This window comes from Dipodomys merriami, unplaced genomic scaffold (genome assembly GCF_024711535.1).
Source record: "Dipodomys merriami isolate MVZ:Mamm:240054 unplaced genomic scaffold, mDipMer1.0.p SCAF_17, whole genome shotgun sequence".
In the NCBI taxonomy this organism is placed as follows: Eukaryota; Metazoa; Chordata; class Mammalia; order Rodentia; family Heteromyidae; genus Dipodomys; species Dipodomys merriami.
Genome location: NW_027203048.1, coordinates 22,525,659 through 22,550,014, shown reverse-complemented (window position 1 = coordinate 22,550,014; position 24,356 = coordinate 22,525,659). Strand labels below are relative to the sequence as shown.

The 24,356-nt window shown below is 36.8% G+C and overlaps 2 protein-coding genes across 6 annotated transcripts in view; one reads left to right on the top strand and one right to left on the bottom strand.

Annotated features, from left to right (window-relative positions):
* Plekhh2 (pleckstrin homology, MyTH4 and FERM domain containing H2) overlaps positions 1-24,356 on the bottom strand; it is a 109,853-nt gene that overhangs the window by 73,150 nt on the left and 12,347 nt on the right. For all 5 annotated transcript variants that reach the window (XR_011372514.1, XM_070025492.1, XM_070025489.1 and 2 more), the window contains 4 exons: positions 16,790-16,852; positions 2,905-3,054; positions 703-786; positions 91-172 (listed from right to left, as the gene is read on the bottom strand). Coding sequence is in view for 4 of the 5 variants with exons in the window: in XM_070025492.1 (XP_069881593.1) it covers positions 91-172; positions 703-786; positions 2,905-3,054; positions 16,790-16,852 (379 nt within the window). In the remaining variant the exon portion in view is untranslated. The remainder of the gene's footprint in view (positions 1-90; positions 173-702; positions 787-2,904; positions 3,055-16,789; positions 16,853-24,356) is intronic.
* On the top strand, positions 18,026-19,220 carry C1galt1c1l (C1GALT1 specific chaperone 1 like). Its single transcript, XM_070025001.1, has one exon. It carries the CDS (start codon positions 18,084-18,086, stop codon positions 19,002-19,004), a length of 921 nt encoding a protein of 306 aa, XP_069881102.1. The 5' UTR covers positions 18,026-18,083; the 3' UTR covers positions 19,005-19,220.

The window sequence follows — 24,356 nt, the reverse complement described above, 5'->3', positions numbered from 1 at the left end:
GCAAAGTCTAAATAATAGAAGGCTAAATAATAAAACTTTTTATATAGCCAAATAAATCCAACTAAGCCACCTTAGCAAAACTATTTGTACCTTGCAATCTTGACTGTATTAATTTTATCTCTTCAGTTTGGTTTTGGTTGATCAAACGAAGATTCTGATTCTCTACTTCTAGCTGAAAGAAAATAGTGATATTCTCTTATATGACAACATTTTTAAATGGACTAATAAATTATAAGTTTTAGAAAATGTTAATATGTATATAGTTTCCATGCCAGTAAGTTAAAAAGAAAATGACAAGAATTAATTTATCAGCATAATTATGTTACCAATATTTACCGAAACTAAGAGTTTTTAAGTGTTTGCACTCCCCTATTCTTTTTGCATTATAAAATTGTTTTAACCAAATTACAGAGCATTTAAATCTGTGCTTCTCAGACACTAAACACATTAATTTTATGATATATATATGTAAGCACTATAATTATTTAAGATAAATTAATTCAAACTGAAGCCAACTAATTAGAATGAAGCTGTTACTCTGATCATCATGAGCCTATTGCTATTTTTAATTTCAGAAATACAATGGGTTTTAAACAAAACACAGTAACACCAATCAGAATTTTTTTCACTCAGTATGGTCACATATTCTGATTATTTTTTTCAAAAGCAGAAAATGGTAAAGGAAAAAAAAGTAATAAATACCTCATTTAACTTAACGGTTACCCACTCTTTGATCTTAGCTGCTTTCTCTTCTATTATTTTAGCTTCTTGTGTTCGTATTTGTTTCTGAAATAACAGCAACAGTTTGTTTAGTTCAAACATAATCATGGTGGTCTGGAAACGTTACATTAAAAATAAATTCAAAATCCAGTGAAAACAGGGGTTATACCGTGAGAGAAGAACATACAAAAGAAACAAAAGAATCACATAGTGCATTGTAAGTACATTAAAAACACTAGCAAGAAAGAAAAAAACCACTTGTGTCCCTGTCTTGGGGTACATTTTGCTTAACATTACTCATGTAACTGTAACCCCTCTGTACAACATTTTTTTACAATATATATACATATATATATTCAAACTAAATCCATTTAAAGCCTGTTTCCTACATCACCCCCAGGGTATGAAGGCAGAAAGATCATAAGTTTGAGGGCAAACTGGGCCTCAAACTGGTTTTGAGATTTTTTTTTTTCTTAACAAAACTGATGGGGCAGAGGGTGGAATGGCAAAAGATGGAGAGAGGAAGGTAAGAAGAGAGGTTGGGAGAGGAGGAGGAAGTACACACTATTAATTTTAACAACTGTCCTCTTATAGATCATGTGCTGAAATCAGCCCGTTAAATATGCTTAAAAAATAATTTCTGGAATAGTAGAATCAGGTCAATCAGGTTGGGGAAAGAAACCTAACTATAATGTGCTCAGCAGCATGGCCGTTTTCTTCCTCAAACATTAGTTTTAAAAGCTTTAGGAAAAACAAACATTGAAATATTCTAACCTTATGGTTGTAGTTATAAATCTACTGAGAATGTGGCTATATTATCAGGGCAATGGTTGGGCTGGGCTGGTAGAAACTGAAAACCAGATAAGTTTGTTTTAAATGCTGAAGGTGAATAATAATGTGATGTATTTCATCAAACATTTTCAGTGCTCAAATGTGAATACTGTCAAATGACTACTTAAGTTAAATAATTATAATGCATGTTTTGTAATAAACACTTTAAAATAGTGGGTGCAGGGGCTGGGAATGTGGCTCAGTGGTAGAATGCTTGCCTGTCATGCATAAGACCCTGGGTTTGATTCCTTGGCACCACATAAACAGAAAAAGCCAGAAATGGCGCTGTGGCTCAAGTGGTAGAGTGCTAGCCTTGAGCAAAAGTAGCTCAGGGACAGTGTCCAGGCCTAGAGTTCAAGCACCAGGACTGGCAAATAAATAAATAAATAAAATAAAACAGCGGGTATAGGTAGCTCATGCCTGTAATCTTAGCCACTCAAGAAACTGAGATCTAAGGATCATGGTTTAAAGCCAGCCCCGGAAAACAAACCCAAGAGATTCTTTTCTCCAATTAATCCCCCAAAAGCCAGAAGTAAAGATGTGGCTCCAGTGGTAGAGTGCTAACCATAAGGAAAAAAATGGTCAGCACCCAGGCCCTGAGTTCAAGTCCAGGACCAGCAGAAAAACAACAACAAAAAAAACCCCAACAATCCCCCACCCTGGCAAAACTAAATAATTTGTCTCAGTAAACTAGTTTAACCTACACATTTCTTAGTACAAAGATTAGCCTCAAGCATAAACTATTTTTTTTCTTAGCATACATTAGCTATATAAGGATTAGCTATACAAGGGAGGAGGATTTCATTGTGTCCTTTCCATGCATGCTTATAATCAAACATAAATATTTGTAACATTTACATAAATATTTATATAACACCTTAACAAGCTAAAATAAAGACTGGCTACAAACATTTGTTTTCCTTTTTTCTCTTTTTTATTTCAAGACAGTCTCAGAATGTAGCCCATCCTTGCCTCTAATTTGCTATGTAACCGATGCTGGCCTCAAACTCATGATCCTCCTGTATCAGGATCCCTAGTGCAGAGATCACAGCATGAATCACCATATCCAAAGTGGTTGCAAACAGATATAAATACCTGCTGATAACTAAGTATTTCCAACTTCAGTACTACAATTAAGCTGTAAAGTGAAGGAGAAGGAGCAAGGTCACATTTAAAAAGTACCAGATGCAAGCCTTATACACAATGCAGTTTTAGTTGTACCTTTTACCATGCTACAGTCTGACTAAATAAGGAAGATGTATCCTTCAGTAAGATTTATCTCTTTTTAACCTTTGTGATTTGTGACAAACGAGTAGACACATTTAGAAGTCTTTAATGATTATGTTTCCTAACCTGCTCTTCAAGTTGCAGTTCCAAGTTTTGAATGATATCATCTTTTTCCTGGAGAAAAGACTCTAGATCTTGACACTTTTTATATAACTTCATCTCTGATTCACTGGTTTGAATATTCGCGGCATTTAATTTCTCTTCCATAACTTGTACCTGAATTCAGAAATAAAATATTAAAATCATGCCCAAACTTAATTTCTCATAGTATTAAACTTGGACTTTAACATTACATAACATTACATAGGTTCTTAGAAGCTATCATCAGAAAAGGACAATATTAATAAATGCAAGATTTAATGTATTTTTAAAATTATAAAGTTTGAAGATTTTTGTTAAAGGCATTACTCTGAAGTTCTTAAGGACATAAGAGGTTATCAGAATACTACTATCATGTAAGGTAACAGTCATGTTTACTAAGCAAAGAGAAGCTGCAAAGTTTCTGTGTGGAAACAACATTTCTAGCCTCATTTCGTATATTTGAAACTATAAAGAAAGAAGATGCATGATGAGTTAAGACTCAAGTCAGATGACGACCTGTATAGCACACTGTGAGCAGGGGGAACTGAACATGGATGGGGGAAAAGTACAATGGAAAGTAAAAGTAAAATAAAATAATTTAAAGCCTTAAGTAGTTGGGTGCTGGTGGCTCACGCCTGTAATCCTAGTTACCAAGCAGGCTGAGATCTGAGGATCATGGTTCAAAGCAAGCCGGGGCAGGAAAGTCCATGAGACTCTTATCTCCAATAAACCACCAGAAAACTGGAAGTGGTGCTGTGGCTCAAGTGGTGGAGCACCAGCCTTGAGCTGAAGAGCTCAGGGACAGCACCTAGACCCAGAGTTCAAGCCCACCATAGACAATAAATAACTAAATAAATAAATACAAGAGACTAAACACATAGGAGAATGTGTTCCACAAGGGCTCACTGATTGGCTGAAAATGTTGGATGAATATTTGACAAATGTCAAGCCTATTCCAGGCCCTGAGAAAGCATCAGTGAACAAAATAACCAGTATGCACAGAAATTACATTCTAGTGGAAAGAAAGTGGAGAGATAAAAAATATAATAAAAAGCTGGGTGCCAGTGGCTCATGTTTGTAATTCTAGCTACTCAGGAGGCTGAGAAACTGATGATTGTGGTTCAAAGCCAGTCCAGGCAGGAAAGTCTATGAACTCATCTCCAATTAACCACCAGAAAACTAGAAGAAGAGCTGTGGCTCAAAGTAGTAGAGCACTAGCCTTGAGCAAAAAAGCTCAGGGACAGGCTCTAAGTTCAAGCCCCATGATGCCTGGGGCGGGGGAGGGGGGAGAGATAAATAAATATAAAATACATACATTATATATAATATATATACATAATGTATATATAATGTATATATATACATATATATCTATAGAGAGAGAGAGAGTAAGTAGTACAAGTTTATTTGAATAACAGGTGTATGCCTGAAGAGTGGGTGATGCTTCAATCTGCTTGAATCTTCTGAAAAACACCTTCTAGCATATTAAATCTCAAAAAAGTATATCTAAAATTGTGTTTGCTGACCTGCACTGGTTACATAAGTCTATTCAACTTACAGTGAAGTTTATTTAGATTTCACTATCACCATCTTTCAGTTGTCCCTTTTCACCATCTTTCTATGAACCACAAACTTGAGCCTTGGCTTGGAGGTAATGTCACCAGGGACTGTGAGCAGGTGTAAAGAAGGGAGGTGTTGGGGCTGGAAAGTTGGCTTAGTGGCAGAGTGCTTGCCTCCCATGCATGAGGTCCTGGGTTTGATTCCTCAGAACCACATAAACAGAAAAAAGCCGAAAGTGGCATTGTGGCTCAAGTGACAGAGCGCTAGCCTTGAACTGAAGAGCTAAGGAACAGTGCCCAGGCCCAGAGTTCAAGCCCCACAACCAACCAAAAAAAAAAAAAAGAAGAGAGGTGTTAATGAGAATAAAAAAGAAAAAGTATTTGGGACTATATACAATACAAAGATTTTTTTTATAGATTCGAAATAGGTAAGAATGTAATTTTAGCAATGGATTAGGTTATAAATAAGAAAAATAATGGGCTGGGAAGGTGGCTCAGTGGTAGAGCTCTTGCCTTGCAAGCCTGAGGCCCTGGGTTCGATTCCTCAGCACCATATAAACAAAAAAGAAAAAAAGCCGGAAGTGGTGCTGTGGCTCAAGTGGTAGAGCGCTAGCCTTGAGCTGAAGAGCTGAGGGACAGCGCCCAGGCCCAGAGTTCAGGCCCCACAACCGGACCCAAAAAAAACAAAACAACAAAAAAAAATAAGAAAAATAATGTGAAAGTATTTGAGAAACTAAAGATGATAGTTAAGAGGAAAAACATCTTAACTATTAAAAATCTCTCTGAGGCCGGGTGCCGGTGGCTCATGCCTGTAATCCTAGCTACTCAGGAGGCTGAGATCTGAGGATCGAGGTTCAAAGCCAGCCTGGGCAGGAAAATCTGTGAGACTCTTATCTCCAATAAACCACCAGAAAACTGGAAGTGTCACTGTGGCTCAAGTGGTAGAGCGCTAGCCTTGAGCTGAAGAGCTGAGGGATAGTGGTCAAGCCCAGAGTTCAAGCCCTATGACCGACAAAAAAAAAAAAAAAATCTCTGAAACATGAAAATAAATCCTTTCTGCAGGTTGAAAGTTCTTGAGTAGTGCAAGTTTTCAGAAGGAAGATATCGAGGTTGTTTTGGCTTAATTTTTTAAATCACGAATATCAGTTTTATCTATGGGGTCACTGTACAAATGTAAATTCAATTCAGATGTCAAAACTGTTCTACCTAAATATTACTCACATGTCTGGAAAGCATTAATATAAAGAACAGATCAAAATGTATTACATAATTCAAATGACAATATAAGTTACCTTAGATTTAAATTTTTTAACATAATATAGAGAAATTTCTGCATGAGCTTGAAGGACAAAGATTTGCATCAAAGACTGGGGTTTGGGTCACAAATTTGTCATTTGACCCAGGGACAGCAGAACAGTACATACCAAGGGCCAATCTTAAATCCTATTATCAGTTACACATAGGGTCTCCTGTAACTATAGAAGCAGCGAGAGCAAAGCAGAACTCAAGTTCAGAATGGCAGTTCTCCTCTGGAGTACAGAGTATCAGAAGATAAATCTCAAGGAAAAGAAAAGCTAACTGAATAAAAATAACATCATAAGCCAGGATAAGAACACCTGCACATACATGTTTATTGCCACACTATTTACAATAGCCAAGATATGGAAACAGCCCAGATGCCCCACAATAGATGAGAGGATACAAAAAATGTGGTTACTTATATACAATGGAATTTTACACAGTCAATAGAAAGAATAAAATAATGTCATTTGCAGGGAAATAGTTGGAACTAGAACAAATCATGAAGTAAGCTTGGCTTACTTCACTTACTTACAAATGACACGTTCTTTCTGATATCCAGAAGTTAGATCTAAAATGCGCTGAGATATGACAAATTATACAGGATTGTGCTCACATACAGTGAAACCAAAAGGGATGCACTCTTAGGAGAAACTCACAAAGGCACCATGCTTAAGTGCCTCTTCATATTTATGTATGAAACAAACTCCCAAGATATGGAAACAAAAGACCTTTTTTTTAGTTTTTAGTTTTTGATGAGTTTGTCTTCTTTACCTTATGTATAGTGTACTCATGAATTATCTTCAGGAATGGGGAAGGGTACAGACCTCAAGGGAAAAAGGATGACAACATGCTGCAGTGGAGCTCCCTGGAAACTGATGAAAGTGAACTATACAACTCATGGGTGGGGATGGGACAGAATGAAGGAAAAGATGATACTATAGGAAAGGAAATGTACTCATTACCTGACTCATGTAATTGTAACCCCTCTGTACAACACCATTATAATAACAATAACGTAACTTAAAAAAATATTACCAACCCTTCACCTATAGTCTGTTTTTATTAAGTCAGAGCATGCCACCCTATAGACATTAGGTTGCCATATAAAACTGTCCTATCATTACACAGGAAAGGTCTATAGTCTTAGATGACTATGATTTGAAACTGTTCTTCTACTATGAAGAATATATTTAACTTTAATGTTATTCTCATTTTATGAATGAATGATAAGAACTCCTGGGATGCGTCTATGCTATCCGAAATCTTTTCATTTGACTATTACTTTTACACAATTTTCTAAGGCGAGAAAAGTATTGCCAAATGTTCAAAATCTCCTCAGAAAGCAACCACAACATAATTCTAAGTAGCCTACATTCCACCCAGTCCTATATGACCAAATCCCAGAGTCACAAGTCTTCCTTGGTCATTAGTTGAATAAGATTTTGACTAAAAAGCTAAGAGGCTTACAAAAGAAACAAGTAATCTTTTAAAATACCCTACTACAGGCACATGGAAAATAGCCCAGTTCCTTTTCCACTCATTGAAGGGGAACCATTTAAGAATTTTAACTACTCAAACTGACCGCTAACAAATACATATAAATTCGAATTGGTTTAAATAAACCCTTGCAACTGTCTATACCTGGATTCCCTTTGGTGTGGAATAGCTCATATTCTGGGGCTTCTTTTCTCCTTTATTTCTAGACAAGTCTCTGTCTGCTTCTACTCAACACTTGCTGCAACTATTTCCCCTCAAAGAAACCTGCTTAATCCTTAGATCTCTAAGCTCCTGTTCAGCAAAGGGTTAACTCAGAACACTCAGGGTAGTCAGATCCGTGAAAGATAATTTTTGAGCCCTTGGAATATCCTGGTGGATAGAACTATCTTTTAGGTACCTGAGAGTATCTCGAGTGGCATCAGAAAGTTAATGGTGACTATGTGCTTAATGGTGAATGCCTATTGTTGTTCAGTTGGAACTTTGGGTCACTCTGTACCAGTGTGATCACTAGAATGGGACAGGTAAATAGATAGGCTAGAGAACAAGGAATGAAGATCAGTCACATGATACTCAAGGCCTACCTGACATACCCCAGTAAAAATCCTGGTGACCAAAGCTCAGGTAAGTTTCCAGGTTGGCAATGTTTTGGCAATGTCCTGTGTGTGTCGTATATCATTGCCAAGAGGACTGAGTGCACCTTCTTGTAACTCCAGGGTGCTCCCAGCCACCACCTAATGAGCCTTTTCCTTTTGTTGATTTTAATCCAGATAGTTTTACTCTAATGAACCACAACATGAATATAAGGCTTTTCGGGGTTCTGCGAGTCCTTCCAGCAATTCTTTGAGTCTGAGGAAAGTTTGGGGCATCCCAACAAAGCTCCTAGTGCTATTTTCCATTCCTGCTCACAACAGAAAAACAGGAACTACAAATATTACTCTCATAATTTCATCCATGTTGTTATTTCCATTCCTCACGTCATTGCTCCAGTCCCTACTCTAAGCCATCAAGATGTGACTGTAGTGTGTGTGTGTGTGTGTTATGCTGGAGTGTCAAACCCAGGAATTCATTCATGCTAGGCAAGTACTGTACCACTTAACTACATGTCCAGTCCTTGTAACTACATTTTGAGTAAGGACTGGCAATTCCTATTTTCTTAAACACAAATATATGACAAAGATTTCTGATAGAATAGAATGAAGGATATGTGAAGAGTACTTAAAATCCAAGCTTGTTTTCTAATTACTAAAGATGTATTCCAAAATTAATCATTCTAATCACATTTTTGAACATAATTATTTTTGTGTAGCATGTCAAAATTTATGAAGAGCTTTCTTGCCAAAGATGAAAGGAAAAGGCAAAGCAATAAATAAATTAGCTTTTTGTATGTGCCAGAAAAGACTTGAACTCAGAGCCCATATGCTGTGTCTGAGCTTCCCCGCTCCCAGCCCCATGGCTAATGCTCTACCACTACCTCCTCCTCCTCCTCCTTCTTTTTTTTGCTGGTTAACTGGGGATAAGAATCTCACAAACTTCTCAGGCTAGCTTTGAACCTCAGATCTCAGCTTCCTAAGTAGCTGGGATTATAGACATGAGCCACTTGTGCCTGGATACTTTGCTTTCTGTGTAATGAAACATATCAAAGCATTCCAAAATTCAGCATATGAAGATAAAGGAGCACTAATAATTCATTAAGAACTGAAAATAATTTCAATCTAAGAAGTACTTTACTTAAAGGAAGATTAGCCTGCATAGCAGAATGGTTATGAGGAAATGTAAATACAGCTTCTACTAGAACTTAATCAAATGTAGCAAAGAAATCAAGCTTCAAGGGACAGAATAAAAACACAAAAACTAGGCTGAAGATAGTGGCACATGTTTGCAATCAAGCTACTCAGTAGTCAGAGGTAAGAGGATTGTGTTCAGAGAATCACTAGGTACAGTTGGTATAAGATGCTATCTGAAAAACAAATGAAAAGCAAAAGGACTATGATGTGGCTAAAGTGCCTGGAGTTCAATCCCTAGTACTAAAAACCAAACTAAACTCACAAATTTTATAGGGGAAATTTTTCTTGATTAGAAAAAATTAGTATAATGCCCAAGGACATTACATAAGTTAATGAATATTAATAAACAGTATTAGGCTGACTAATGTACTGATTTCACAACTTGAAAACCACAATAAAAATGTGTTATAGAATTAAATATAACAATCACTAAAGTTTCTCCAGTAAAATGCGTGATCTTTCTTTTCTGTAGACAACTTAGTAGTTTGGGAAGTGGTGCCATTTATTAGTAAACAAAGAGAAAAACGTATAAAGTATAGGGTTGAACTGGCTGTTACTTTTCATGGTGAAACATTTCTTTTGGGAGAATGTAAATACAGTTGTTTAAGTCTTAGGATATGGTTAAATGAGAAAAGACAAGTTGAATTTAAGCAGCATAAACATTCAGATGGGCCGCAGTCCCACAAAAATTGTTAAACATACCAGTGGATTCCCTTACTCTAACTTAACACGCAGGCCAAAAATGGTAACATGATCAGTTTGTGTTTATATTTCCTGTCAACTTTTCAGATTCATTATGAATTATTTATGGAAAAAATTCTTTCTGAAACATAACAAAATAGACACTGAATAAATGTAAACTGCTATGACAAAGGGAAATATCTACAGACTTTGCTAGCTTACAGAAACTCAAAGATCTGCAATTTGATTCTCCCACCCTGACTCCACCTTTGTTTTGCTTTAAGATTGTGTGTCTACAATAACCCAACATGGTGTTAATTTTTTTTGTTTTTTGTTTTTGCTTAAAGATATAGTGCTGGAAGTAAACAATTTTATGCCTGAATATACCTATATAGCTTATATTTTTCAAGGGAAAACTCTGAGTAAGTTCTTCTTGTTAAACTTGTCAAGATCAGTGGTTGAGCATGGATAGCTATAAACTGCCATGGTTTGATTGTCTTGCACTGGGAATGGTGATTCTTTTTCTTTAGAATTCCCACTGAGTCTCTTAAGGGCAATATCTCCAAGGGCAAGAAATTAATGAAAAATCACAAATAAAAATATTTAATTTTCAGAAACAAACTTACCACACATATAAGAGTTTTAAATTTAAGAAGACAAAACAAAACCACCCACCCTTAATTTATTTTTTCCCCTCTATAATACATGTATTCAAAGGTGAAGGGTAATATAAAGTAGAACAGATAGAAGGGCCTGTACAGACAACCATGAGTGTAAATGAAGACATACCACTAAGAAAAGCCAAAGACACAGCAGAAATATGGAAGTGAAGGAGGTAGACCAAGTAACATATGTGCTACAAAGAATGGAACAGAACAGGAATATACATATAAAGTTCACTCTACCGTTACTGAAAAAGACAAAGGTATATTTATATAGAATGAGATAGGATGACATAAGTGTCTTTTATAGAATTTGAATAACCTTTTATGCTTTTACTGTTGGTTGTTGCCTTGTTATAATATAAGTGTGGCTATCAGTAACAGTAACATCAGCTAAAGAATATCTTAAAAACAGACACATTACACTTAACATTACCAATAGCACTTCTCCCCATCTACCATCACCATTTATTGAGGACTGACTGAATGTCAGGCACTTTACTTAAATTAGCTTCAATCTTCATAACAGCTAAAACTTATATAGCATTTCTAAGTGCCAGGAAATATTCCAGGTTTATTTAGCTCATAGCAACCTATTCAACTTCCACAATATCCTATGTCATAGGCATTACATGGTACCACATTTCCCAGATAGGAAGCTAGAGGCAAGTACAATAGATGGTAAAAGATGAAGGCAAATTAAACCTGGCAGTGTGACTCTAGAGTCTGTGTTTTTAATCACTATAGGATAGATCCCTACATGGCACAGAAGCTATCAGTTCTGCCAGTATTAGCTCTTTTCTATAAGTGATAAAACAGATTTAAGAACATATTCCAGGAGCTGGGAAGGTGGCTCAGTGGTAGAGTGCTTGCCTTGCATGCAGGAGGCCCTGGGTTCAATTCCTTAGCATCACATAAGCAGAAAAAAAAGCCGGAAGTGGTGCTGTGGCTCAAGTGGTAGAGTGCTAGCCTTGAGCTGAAGAGCTAAGGGACAGCACCCAGGCCCAGAGTTCAGGCCCCATGATGACAAAAAAAAGAGAACATTTTCCAGTCAAGTAAAGTGGCAGATTTTGAATTTCAGCCTAGTTAAAAATTTAGATCTGTTCTCAATGAGAGAAATATGAATTCATCTTATTTTTCTTTATCTGAACAGACTACCTTGTCAATCTTTGGTCTCATATCCCTTACTCCTGTCTTCATTCTTATCATTCAAAAGAGAAAGGAAGGGAAGGGAGGGGAAGGAAGGGGAGAAAAGAGAAAAAGATAGTAAAATTCTCAATTCTGATTCTGGGCTTTAAGTTTATTTGTTTAGAATACTGTCACATGCACACAAATAACTGCATTATAGGAATACTAGGTTAGAATCAACCTTTGAATATAGCACATCTACAGTTTTATGAGGAGCTTCTACAATTGTCTTGGAACAGTTTGTTTCTTATATTATAGTCTACAATCACCTCCCATCTTGGCAGATTCAATTAATTTTTGCAGTAAGAAAAGCCTGTTTGTAGGTTGAAACTTCCTAAAGATCCAGAATCACAACAAATTAAAGAAAGGCTGGATAAATAGGACAGCATCAAACTGAAGCGTTTCTGCATGGCAAAGGACATAGCTAGCAAAATAAATAGAAAGCCCACAGAATGGGAGAAAACCTTTACTAGCCATACATCAGACAAGGGCCTCATATGTAAAATACATTTAGAGCTCAAAAAATTAAACCACTGAAAAACAAATCCTCAAAGAAACAACAAACCCGTTAATAAGTGGGCTAAAGACTTAAAGAGACTTCTCTGAAAAGGAAAGAAGAATGGACAATAGACATATGAAGAAATGTTCAGCGTCTCTGGCCATAAAAGAAATACAAATCAAGACAACATTGAGATTCCACCTCACCCGAGTTAGAACAGCTGTTATCAGGAAAACTAATAATATTAGATGCTGGTGGGGATGTGACCAAAAGGGAATACTATGATATTGTTGGTAGGAATGTAAACATGCCCAACCACTCTGGAAAGAATTATGGAGGTCCTCAAAAGATTAAACTTAGAGCTTCCCTATAACCCAGCAATCACACTCCTGGGAGTTTACCCAAATGACCACAAACCAGCCCGCACTAAAGCCATAAGCACAACCATGTTCATTGTTCACTGCTGTATTATTTACCATACCAAGATATAGAATTAACCCAGATACCTCTCAGTGGACGAATGGATCAAGAAAATGTGGTTTATAAACACAGTGGAATTCTATGCTTCCATCAGAAAGAATGTTGCCGCCTCATTCGTAAGGAAATGGAAAGACATAGAAAAAATTATTTTAAGTGAAGTAAGCCAGACCCAAAGAAACATAGGCTGCATGGTTTCCCCTCATTTGTAATAACTAGAATATGTCCATAAATCTACAAGTTAATCCAATGCATAATAAGAGACAAATAATTACACTTGGACATGATTAAATAGCACTGAGCATTCGTACAGTGAGAACAAAGGAGTATATTCTTGAGAGGATCACCATGGCTCAATAGCTATGTGCATATGACTATACAAAATGGTGTTTATCGAAATGAACTCCAAGAAATGGAAACAAGAGGGTTTCAATTATTTTTCTTTATTTTTTCCCCTTTATTTTTTTCTTTTTGTCACTGACTTCTATTTCTGTGCCCTTTGTCTTATGTATGTTTATCTAATTTGGGGAAGGGAAGGGTAATCACAGAAGTTGTGGGACAAAGGGTGAATCAATTCAACAGTGATACTCACTAGACACTATGATGGAAATGAACTTTGCAACTTGAAGGGTTGGGGGTCAGGAGGGAAAAAAGTGGGAGAAAATCAGGGAGGGGGTAACACTGTTTAAAAAGAAATGTACTCATCACCTGATTCATGTAACTGTAACCCCTATGTACATCATCGTTACAGTAAAATTTAAATTAAAAAAGAAAAACCTGTTTGGGTTTTCTTTTGGCAGAGATTATCAGATGTCAAATGGATATATTCTGCTCCAGATAAATTCAAATTTGGAAATGGTCTATTGTGTGTACACATATCTATTATGCCAAGGAATAGAATTTAGATTAGCATTCTGTTGAGCAATAGCATGGTTAGAATGGCTAAAACTAAAAAGAATAATGCCAACTGTTAGCAAGAAGGTCTGAAGCAACTGGAATTTTCACACACTGCAGTAGGAATGCAACCCAGTAATTCACTTTGGAAAACCATTTGCCAACATCTATTAAAGTAAACATTAGCCAGCCTGTGGCTCACCAATTGTACCCTTAGGTATATACCCAAGCAGAAACAAGAACGCATATCCACCAAAATAAAAGAATAGAAATGTTTGCAGCTGCTTTTTTCATAAGAGCCTATAACTGAAGATAAATTAAATGTCCCACCATCAGGTGAATGAATAAAAATTGAAGCGAAGTCACATTGAAATACTGCTCATCAGTAAAAAGAAAGAAAAAAGGTAATATTGGGTAAATATATATATACACACATATATATAACATTGAGCAAAAGCATCCAGGACACCAAAAAATACATACATCGAGAATAGCCAGCCTAATCTATGGTGATAGACAAGAGAATATGCATTACTTAATTTTAGTGGAACAGGGGTGTGGATGGAGAAGGAGCACAAGAGAATCCTCCAGGGCAATAAAATGCTCTATATCTTGGTATTTATACAGTAGAGGTAGTGGTAGTTACACAAGTACATGCTTGTATAGTTATCTAGTGTACTTTATGGTTTTATATATTATATTGATTTTTTAAAGTAATAACTATAAATAAACTGTGCTAATTCATACAATGGAATTGTATTCAGCACTAAAAAGAACTAAGCTCTCAAGCTATAAAAAGCCATGAATGAAACAATGCAGTGAAGAAAAACCAATATGAACTGTCTATGTACTGTATTATTCTAACTATAACATTCTTTTAAAGGCAAAGCTGTGGGGACAGTAAAAAGATTGTAGCTTCTAGCAACTCTGAAGCAAGAAAGGATAATTAGATTAAGCACCAAATTTTAGAGCAGCACAGAACTATTCTATATGATAATACAGTGGTGAATAAAAGTCATTATACATTTGTCAAAACCCATAGAACATTAAAAAAAACTAGGAGTAAATTATAAACCCTAAGGTAAATTATGGTCTTCAAGGGATAATAATGTGTCAGTGTTGGTTCAATGATTGTAACAAACGTACCAACTAATGTGGGATATTAATGGTAAAAAAGGCTAGATGGAATGTGGATATGTGATAAAGGAGAAAGTACATGAGAATGCTGTACTTCCTAGTCAGTTTTGTTGTCAGTCTAAAATTATTCTGAAAAATAAAGGCCATTGTGCAAAAAGTGATTGCCTCCCTTTGAAATAATTGATCAAAACAAGATTATCAATAGCTGCTAATAAAATACACAAAAAGAGATAACTAGACCTAACATGCATCATGATAGAAATATACAATCTGACAAGGGTGTTTAAGAGAAAGAGGGTCAAATGTTTAGATTGACTGCATTTTACAGGAAATATAGAATATTAAATGCCTCTTGTTAAATAACAGCATAGTGCTGTAACCTTCAAAATCCAGGAGGTATCTAGCTTTAGAGGTCAAATTAACATTTTTCCCCCAACATATAAGAAAAAGAAACAAAAAAGAATGAAAAAGGAAGAGACCTTATAGACTAAATTGTCTAAGAATCAAATGAAACCAGGCACCAGTGACTCATAGCCCTAATCACAGCTACTCAAAAGGCTGAGATCCCAGGATCTCTGAAGCCAGCCAGGGCAGGAAAATCCCTGAGACTCTTATCTCCAATTAACCACCAAAAAGCTGGGAGTGGAGCTATGACTCAAGTGATAGAGCACTAATCTTGAGTGAAAAACCTCCGGGACAACACCCAGACTCTGAGTTCAAGCCTCAGGATCAACACAACAAAAAGGGGAAAAAAATCAAATGAAATGGGTCAAGTTCTGATTTCAAAATTTGAATAGGTCAACTATTAAACACAAGAAAAAATGGTATGCAGATAAATGAATTAAATAGGTTTACAAACACTCCTATATACACGTTCATGGCAACAATGATAGTCTAAAGGTGGGGAAAAAATGTTCATCAGTACATGAGTGGATAAACATAGCATAGCCTATGTTCACATGGGTGAATCTTGATAATATCTTGCTAAATAAAAGCATCCAGACACAAAAGAGCACATATGATCTAAATCCATCGATAAGAAATAACTAAAGCTGGGCGCCAATGGCTCACGCCTGTAATCCTAGCTACTCAGGAGGCTGAGATCTGAGGATCACTGCTCAAAGCCAGCATCAGCAGGAAAGTCTGTGAGATTCTTATCTCCAATAAACTACTCGGAAGTGGCGCTGTGGCTCAAGTGGTAGAGTTCTCACCTTGAGCTGAAGAGCGTAGGCACAGCCTTCAAGCCCCACGACCGACAAAAGAAAGAAAAAAAGAAAAAAAAAAGAAATATCTAAGCTGGGTACCACTTGCTCACACCTATAATTCTAGCTACTCAGGAGGCTGAGATCTGAGGATGGTGGTTTGAAGCTAGCCCAGGCAGGAAAGTCCATGAGACTCTTATCTTCAATTAATCACAGAAAAAGCTGGAAGTGGTGCTGTGACTAGCCTTGAGCAAAAGGAGCTCAGGGACAGCGCCCAGGCCCAGAGTACAAGTTCCACAATTGACAAAAAAGAAAAAAAAGCACTTCTTGAATTTTATTTAGATTCTGTTAATTAAACCACAACCTTCTGCAGATTGTGAACCTGAACTCAGCCAATCTAAACAAAAGGGCAGGATATGCTGGTTTAGGGATTAAAAAAAAAAAAATAGGAGCATCCTGCTTGTTTTTTTGCTTGCTTGCCAGAGTTTCGGTTGATGGCACACCCTTCTTGCAGAAGTAAATTTTACCTTGCCAAGTTTCTTTCTAGTTGGTGTCCTTATTCTGTGACAACCCAATATCCCCAGATATTTCTAACCTTTACTACTATAAGTAAAGGTGCTATGAACATATTTATATTTAAATCTTAGTTATAATTAGTGTTATTTTAAAGCCATATTTCATTTTCTCAGAAAATGCAATTTTCTAATTTAGGAAGTCTTTTTTCCTCGGTAGTATGTAGAGTCCAATAAGCTCATTTCTGCTCACTTTCAAGTTCTCTTGTTGGCTGGGTGGTGCCTTCAACTCACCCCAGGGTACCATTTTAGTTGAACTAGACTAATTCTGGCCCTGGACTAGCCCCTCAGTCTCTATGGGTCAAGCTCATGAACAGTCAAAATTGTAAAATGTACTGGAGCACTGACAAACTATATTCTGATTTTAAGTAAAACCATTATAGAGGCAGAAAAACACTTTTCAGATTATACTTTACCTGTTGAAAAGCTTTTTCTGCTTGACGTTCAGCATCAATAACTTGTCTCTCAAGCTGTTGCATCTGTAAGAAGAAATATAAAATATATAAAAACTTAAAAATTCATAAACTTAAAATTTTCCTTTTAGAAAGAGATTTCAAATCTCACATGATCAACTTTCTAAAGAATAAAGTAATTCACTAGATATTAGTTATTTACAATGAAATTTGTTAAAGACTTTTGGCAGATTTAAAAACTGATCAAACAACAATAAAATTATATTAAAAAAAAAAAAAAAAGCCAGGCGTTGGTGGCTCACGCTTGTAGTCCTAGCTATTCAGGAAGATGAAATTTGAGAATCACAGTTCGAAGCCGGCCCAAGCAGAAAAGCCTCTGAGACTCATCTCCAATAAACTACTCAGAAAAAGGCAGAAGTGGAGCTGTGTGGATCAAGTGGTAGAGCACTAGCCTTGACCACAAAGAAGCTCAAGGACAGTGTCCAGGGACAGTGCCCAGGCCCTGAGTTCAAGCCCCCAGGAACAGCCAAACAAAAACAAAAGCAAAAAACCAACCTGATCAAACAAAATGCCAAAGTTTTGTTATTTTGATATAATGTAATCTATACCACAGGAGTATTCATCAGTAGACTAGAAATTGCTGGTCAAGATATAGTAAGAATAACCAATTAACAGAAAAGTTTAAAAAGAAAGGAAGTAAGGAAAAAGAAAGAATAAGCAAGCAAGCAAGACTTGAAATGTTACACTTGGTATTTTGCTCAAAAATTCAAAGACTTCAGGGAATTGGTGTGTTCCAACACTATAGATACGTTTAAGTCAGTACTACACAGTTTTACATTCTTATAAGATTATGGAAAGAACACAGGAGAATCTCGGAATAAACACACACACAAATACCAAGATGAACAGTGTAAGTGTGCCACGTGTTGACTTTCACAAGTCACCAGGTAAAGCTCAATTTCAAATTCTTTTTACTAAATGTGGAAATCTGACTTCCTAGGAGCGCACTTCTGCTTATTTTCACGTTTTCTTGTTGGCTAAGTGGTTGCAACCTCCAGAACATGTGGGTCCCCATCTCTAGTTGAATTAGACTAAGGCTGGCCCTGGCCCCGCCCCCTATGACACCATCGAGACCCTGTCCAGCCGCTAGAGAGGTTCACTACGGAAGTGGCCCATAAAGTGGTGGCCCATCCCGGAAGTGCTCCACAGAGACACAGCCCCCACCCCGGAAGTGGCCACCTCTGCCCGTGCCACCAGGGCCCCCTGTTTGGCGCGAGCTGTCTTCAACGTCTGGAACATGGCTTCGCCTGGGGCATCCTTTATTAAGGGTACATTGGTGGGGATCGTTTCCTGGGCTTTGCTAACTACTCTCAGCCATATTCACATTCGACATGAGGGTCGGCTTCAAAACCACAGACACCGTCACCTTCCCCCACCCGGCGGAGAGGAGTTCTTAAACTTGTTAGACGCGACACGCTCGCAGCTCAACCGAAGCATCCGGGTCCTGTGTGTCATCCTGGGAGAATGGGAAGACCAGAGCGACTGGGCCGTCCTGAAAACGACCTGGACCAAGCACTGCGACGGCGCAGAGCTGGTCCGAGCGAAGAGCGACGATAAGTGGATTCAGATGAGGGACACTTACAAGTATGTCTTTGGGAAGTACGGCGACAACTACAACTGGTACTTTGTTACCCTCCCCACCACCTTCGCGGTCATCGAGAACTTAAAGTACTTTCTACTGACCAGGGACGCCTGGCAACCTTTCTACCTGGGCCACACCGCCATCTCTGGAGACCTCGAGTATGTGACTGCCGAAGGAGGGATTGTCTTGAGCATAGAGTCGATGAAGAGATTTATCCAACGGCTCCTTAAGGACGAAAGCTGTTCAGATCCCAATTTGATCTGGAATCTAGCCTACGATAAGCAGCTTGCCCTCTGCCTGAAGAATGCAGGCATTTTAGCCGAAAACGCAGAGGATTTTGAAGGGAAAAATGTATTTAATACAAAACCAATCGCATATCTTATTCAAGAGGCCATGCTCGGCTACCCTCAACAAATAGTAAAAGGATGCTGTTCGGATATGGCTATTACTTTTAACGGACTGACTCCCGAAAAGATGGAAGTAATGATGTATGGAGTATATCGGCTCCGGGCATTTGGACATCATTTCAATGACTCGCTAGTTTTCTTGCCGCCACATGGTTCAAAAAACGACTGAGGACTCATGAATAATAGAACTGTACTGTCCAAGGGCACTTGAAATGTGACTAGTACCAATTAAGATGTGCTCTGATATAAATATATATATATATACTTTATTCAAGAATACAAATATTACTAGAAAACAGTACAAAAATACAATTTTTCATGTTAACTCCATGTTGAAATTAATATTTGTTGTGTTAAACATGCTATTAAAATTCATTTCATCTGTTTTGTTTTCATTTTATTTGTGTGTCCACTAGAAAGATTTTAGTTACACACATTGCTAACATTTCTACTAGATAATTATGATATACAATAAAGAACATCTGTTGTCACCACAGATAGTAAATTAACTGTCCACATGGAAGCTCCTTTATCCCACCTCTTCTTTTTTATTTGCTAGTACTGGGGTTTGATCATTGGGCTTTGTATTTGCTAGACAGGCATCCTACCAATTGAACCATGCCCCTAATCCCTTATTTTTCAGATAGGGCCTTTTGCTTTTACAATTCTTGGGCCTTGATCTTCCCACCTAGAGCTTTCCATGTCACCAGGATGATAAGATACCCCACATCACCCTGTATTTACTGATTGAGATGAGATCTCACTATAAAGTTTTTCCCAAGTTGGCCTCAAACTGGGATCATAGCATGCTCAGCATTTTCCCTCCTGGGTAGAAATAGTCTTGAGGACATTTCTGCTCAGTATGACTTCAAACTGCAATCTTCAGATCTCAGTTTCCTGAGTAGCTACAATTACTGATATAAAACAATGGTGCCAGACTCAATTACAACTTTGAGAAGTCATTCCTATCCCCTCAGACCTGTGTCAATTTAGATTATTCTTCCCTTTCTTCCTGATATAGCTGTCTTCTTAAATAAACCTTTCAACATTTTTTCACAGTGGATCTCCTGTTTCCAATATCTCCTGCTTTCTTTGGTTTGGTTTACTTGGTCTTTTTTTTTTTTTTTTTTTGGCTGGTCCTGGGGCTTGAACTCAGGGTCTGGACTCTGTCCCTGAGCCTCTTTGTCCTCAAGGCTAGCACTCTACCACTTGAGCCATAGCACTACTTCTAGTTTTTTCTGAGTAGTGTACTGAAGATGAGTCTCAAGAACTTTCCTGTCCAGCCTGGCTTTGAACTGCAATCCTCATATCTCTAAGTAGCTAGGATTATAAGTACCAGTGCAGGCGAATTTTGTCTTTTTGATGGAGATTTACCAGAAGTTATACAAGATGTTAGATATTTTAAAAATATCTTTATTCTACCTTCAAATAAAATTCATAGGCTCAGAACAGAATTCTGTGTTTCATATAATTTTCCTTCTGAATTTTGAAAACTGTCCCATTATCTTCTAACTTCTATTTATTGCTTCTGAAAAGACAAATCATTTGTGTGTGATAGGTTTGTTCTCTCTGAAAGCTGACAGATATTTGCTTGATCCTCCTGTTATTAGTGAAGCAGAATGATGGGAAACACAGCATGGAATAAGGCTTGAAGGAGCCTGAGCTCCTGAAGGCCAAATGTACTTCAGCATCTTATAAAGACCAGAGGGAGAATAATATGTTGGGTAAAAAGAAAAAAAAACAGGTATTAATGGAAAATATAAGCCTGTTTAGAGTCAACTAATTTTCTGAAAACTTCTCACCACCGTATGTTAAAATTTCTGGCAGTTAAGCGTTTATTCTCTGTATAAAGTGAAAATGCCTTTTCTTTCAAAACTGAATAAATTGTTTAGAGTATATTCATCCAACAACTGTGGCATTTATAAGCTCCTGACCTAACAATTGGTCTTCCCCATACTCCCTTCTCAAAGCAAAGGTTGACAGTAGACTGGCTCCAACCATTTGTACACAACTGTCAGCCAACATTGCAAATGTCCCATTCTTAAATATAGACCACCAATGATCATGAGATATTTGAGCAAAGCTTGCAACACACCCTAAAAAAACAAACACGAAAATAGGAAAATAATCTCAAAAGAAGAAAGATAGCTCAGGCAACAGAAAATTTTAGAAATTCAAATGAGTGTTCAGGAGCCAGGAACATTTAAATATATTTCACAGCCTTACCATGAAATGCAAGTTTTTCGTCCCATTATGAAGATGGGAAATTGAGTTCAGTATGAGGATGGCTTATAGACATTTATATTCCTGTAATGTGGCTGGGATTTCAGTCTTCATATTCTGATTCCCTAGTGCTCTTTTTGTCAAACCACAGCTGCTTTAGTATTTATAAACTACACATACAGTATAGAATCATATGAAAAACAGCTCAAACTTATAAAACCACAAATTCTTAGTTGGATAGATCTTTAGTGTTGTTCTTTCAGCCTAAGAATCTTGCATTGGTGACTTACAATCATATTAATATTCACAGTAGGAAAATTCCAAGTTATATAAGTTTGGTACACCTAAAAAAAAGACAGCTAGAGATTAACCAATAGAGACTATATTTGGAATCTTCAGATTCTAACAATGCCCTGCCAATGGATAAGAGTACTTCTAGATGGCTGATATATTATTTATAACAATAGTTGAAGCGGGAATGATACTATGCAACAGAAGCTTAAAGTGAACAAATGAAATGAAAATGAATGAATGAAGGTTTGGACTTTTTCCAAAAAAAAAAAAAAGCCTAAAAATTGAGGATAAACTCTGATAAAGGAAACCACTGCAATTCACAATTTGTATTACAGATTATAACTGTAAAATACTTCACATTGCACTAATATAAATATAAATCAGGTATTGTGAAAGGTAATGCTTTGATTCTGCATGATTATGTCTTTTCATATTGGAGCTAGAAAATAACTTTGCAAAATACTCAAAAAGCAATATAAGACATATTTATGTAAATTCTTATACTCCAAATGTACACTATACCTTGAGTAGAGTCCACTACCAATGAATTCTAGGTAAGTTAAAAAATTGAAATGATCAATTTTCTTATATCAGGTTTTAGTAAAACAACAACAACAGTATTTTAGGAGTTGGCCATTTACAATAACAAAGTAAAGACGTAAATTCTAAACCTCATATTTGACTTATTGCTAACAAAAATGTCCTCTGTAGCCAGACTCAATTCAGCAACAAATGGCAGAGAAGAATTTGCTAATAAGCTTAGATCATTATACATACTCACAGATCCTCTCATTACAGTAACTGGTTACAAACAAACTTGTTCAACAGATAGGTTATCTTCAGTAGAATACCTCAAGTTGTTCATATTCACTGATGTGATTAACAATACCTATCAAATATTTCTTTTCCTGATTTTCTCTAAAAACTTCAAGTGCTTCCTCCCCAACCTCCCTAACCCATATATTAGGGTTTGTACTCAGGGCCTTACATTTCCAAAGCAGATACTCTACCACTTTATCAGTCCTTTTTTGGTATTGGCTATTTTCAACATAGGATTTTGCTTTAAGTTCAGGCTGGCCTAGATTGTGATTCTCCTATTTGTGTTTCTCCCATAGGTTATAAAGATGAGCCACTGCACCCATAGTTGGGATAACAGGTGTGCATCACCACATCCAGTCATTTGTTAAGAGCCTTGTCACTTTTTATGCCCAGACTGACCTCAAACTGTGATCCTCCAATTCCCACCCCTCAAAGAGCTGAAGTTACATTACAGGCTAGAACCACTACATTCAGATTTTATTATTATTGTTCTTGCAGTTCTGAGGTTTGAGCTCATCTAGGCAAGAGCTAGCTAGGCAAGTGCTATACCACTTAAATCATGCATCTGTTCTCCTACAAATGCCTTAAAAGACTCATCACCAAGGATTGTTTATTAACCCTTACACTGACATTTGAATTAGCCCATAAAGTCTTATGGGCTCTGCAACATTAGGTGAGACAGAAGAATAACTAATTTAAGTGGTTAATTGGAGTACTACACTGGACTGTTGTGTGACTGTGTACTCTATTATCCAGGGACTTCTTATTCCTAGGAGTTACTAAAGGCAGGAAAAAAAACGCGAATATAGAATCAGGTACACAAAATGTCAGATTACATGAACCACATTCATGTCTAAAAGGAAACCTCTTCAAATACTTCCTCCTTTCCTTTGCACTAAAACTCTAATTTTTTAATAAAGAAACCTCCCTTTTTCTCCTCTGACTCAGAAAACTAACTAGTAATATTGTAAAGTAGGAAAACTACTTACATCTCAGCTTCCCTGAAGAGTTTATATTTGGCATACTAAGGATATTTCCAACACCATTCCTTGAATTCCTCTAAAGACCTCTCCCACTTACAGCGGCACTTACCCAAGACTTCAATAAGGCCTTTTCTTCACAAGCGTCAATATTCTACACTACTTAGAAATTGTGATGGGAAAAAATATGTATAAATATAGGTGTTTAAAAAATTAAGTTTTCTACTCCATTTTCAATATTTATTTGAAATTCATCTTGAATTATAAAAATACTCTGAGATTATGCTATGAATCTTCCTTTAACTTTCATGAATATATTTTTTACTAACTTATAATTATATTTAGATTGACTGCTTGTACACTTAATCAGTATGTCCAAATCAGAAAGATACAAGAGAGCCTGGGGACATAGCTCAGTGGTAGTGTACTTTATCAGCACACATCAGTTCCTGAGTTCAGTCCTTAGCACCACAAAAGAAAAAAGAAGGAAAGACAAGAGGAAGTAATAACATGTCACTTCTATGTACTAGGTACTGTGAGCTACATCACAAAAAAAAAAAAAACAGAAAAATCCAAGGTTTAATGGCAGTTCTGCTATTTGTTAAATAGTTAATGTTGTACACAGTAATCAATTACTCTCAGCTTTAATACTACAATATATAGATTAGGGATAATGCTAATTAGGTCATAAACTTACTTCAGAATTTAAATCAACTAAGGGCATAGCAAATGCTTAGGAGCTACAGCTGACACCTGGAATTAGCTCCCCTTAGCCAATACCAATAAAAGATAAAATAACCTCCCCCACCCAAATAAAAATAAAACTCCTAAGTATCAGAACTGTTGCAGAAAAGAGAAGTTGGCCACAATTCCTGGCACAGAGCTAAAGAATCAAATTAGTATTTGTTCAAGAATCTTCAGCATTGGAGTTGTATACATGTGGGAGGAAGAAATACATAACTATTAGGAGAAGCCCTGGATCAGACTGGTCCTAACACAAAGCCAAAGGTTGTGGAATAGGACCAGACTAGTTTCAGGAATGCAGCATTTGACTCAAGTTGGCACTTAGAAATTATGCAATAGTTTGCTTTGAAAATATATAATGTTATAGAAATTATTACTACTACATACATACATACAACTAACCAACATAGATACTTGCCCATAGGCAGTAAGGGATTTTTATGTTGCATGGCTGAAAAGAA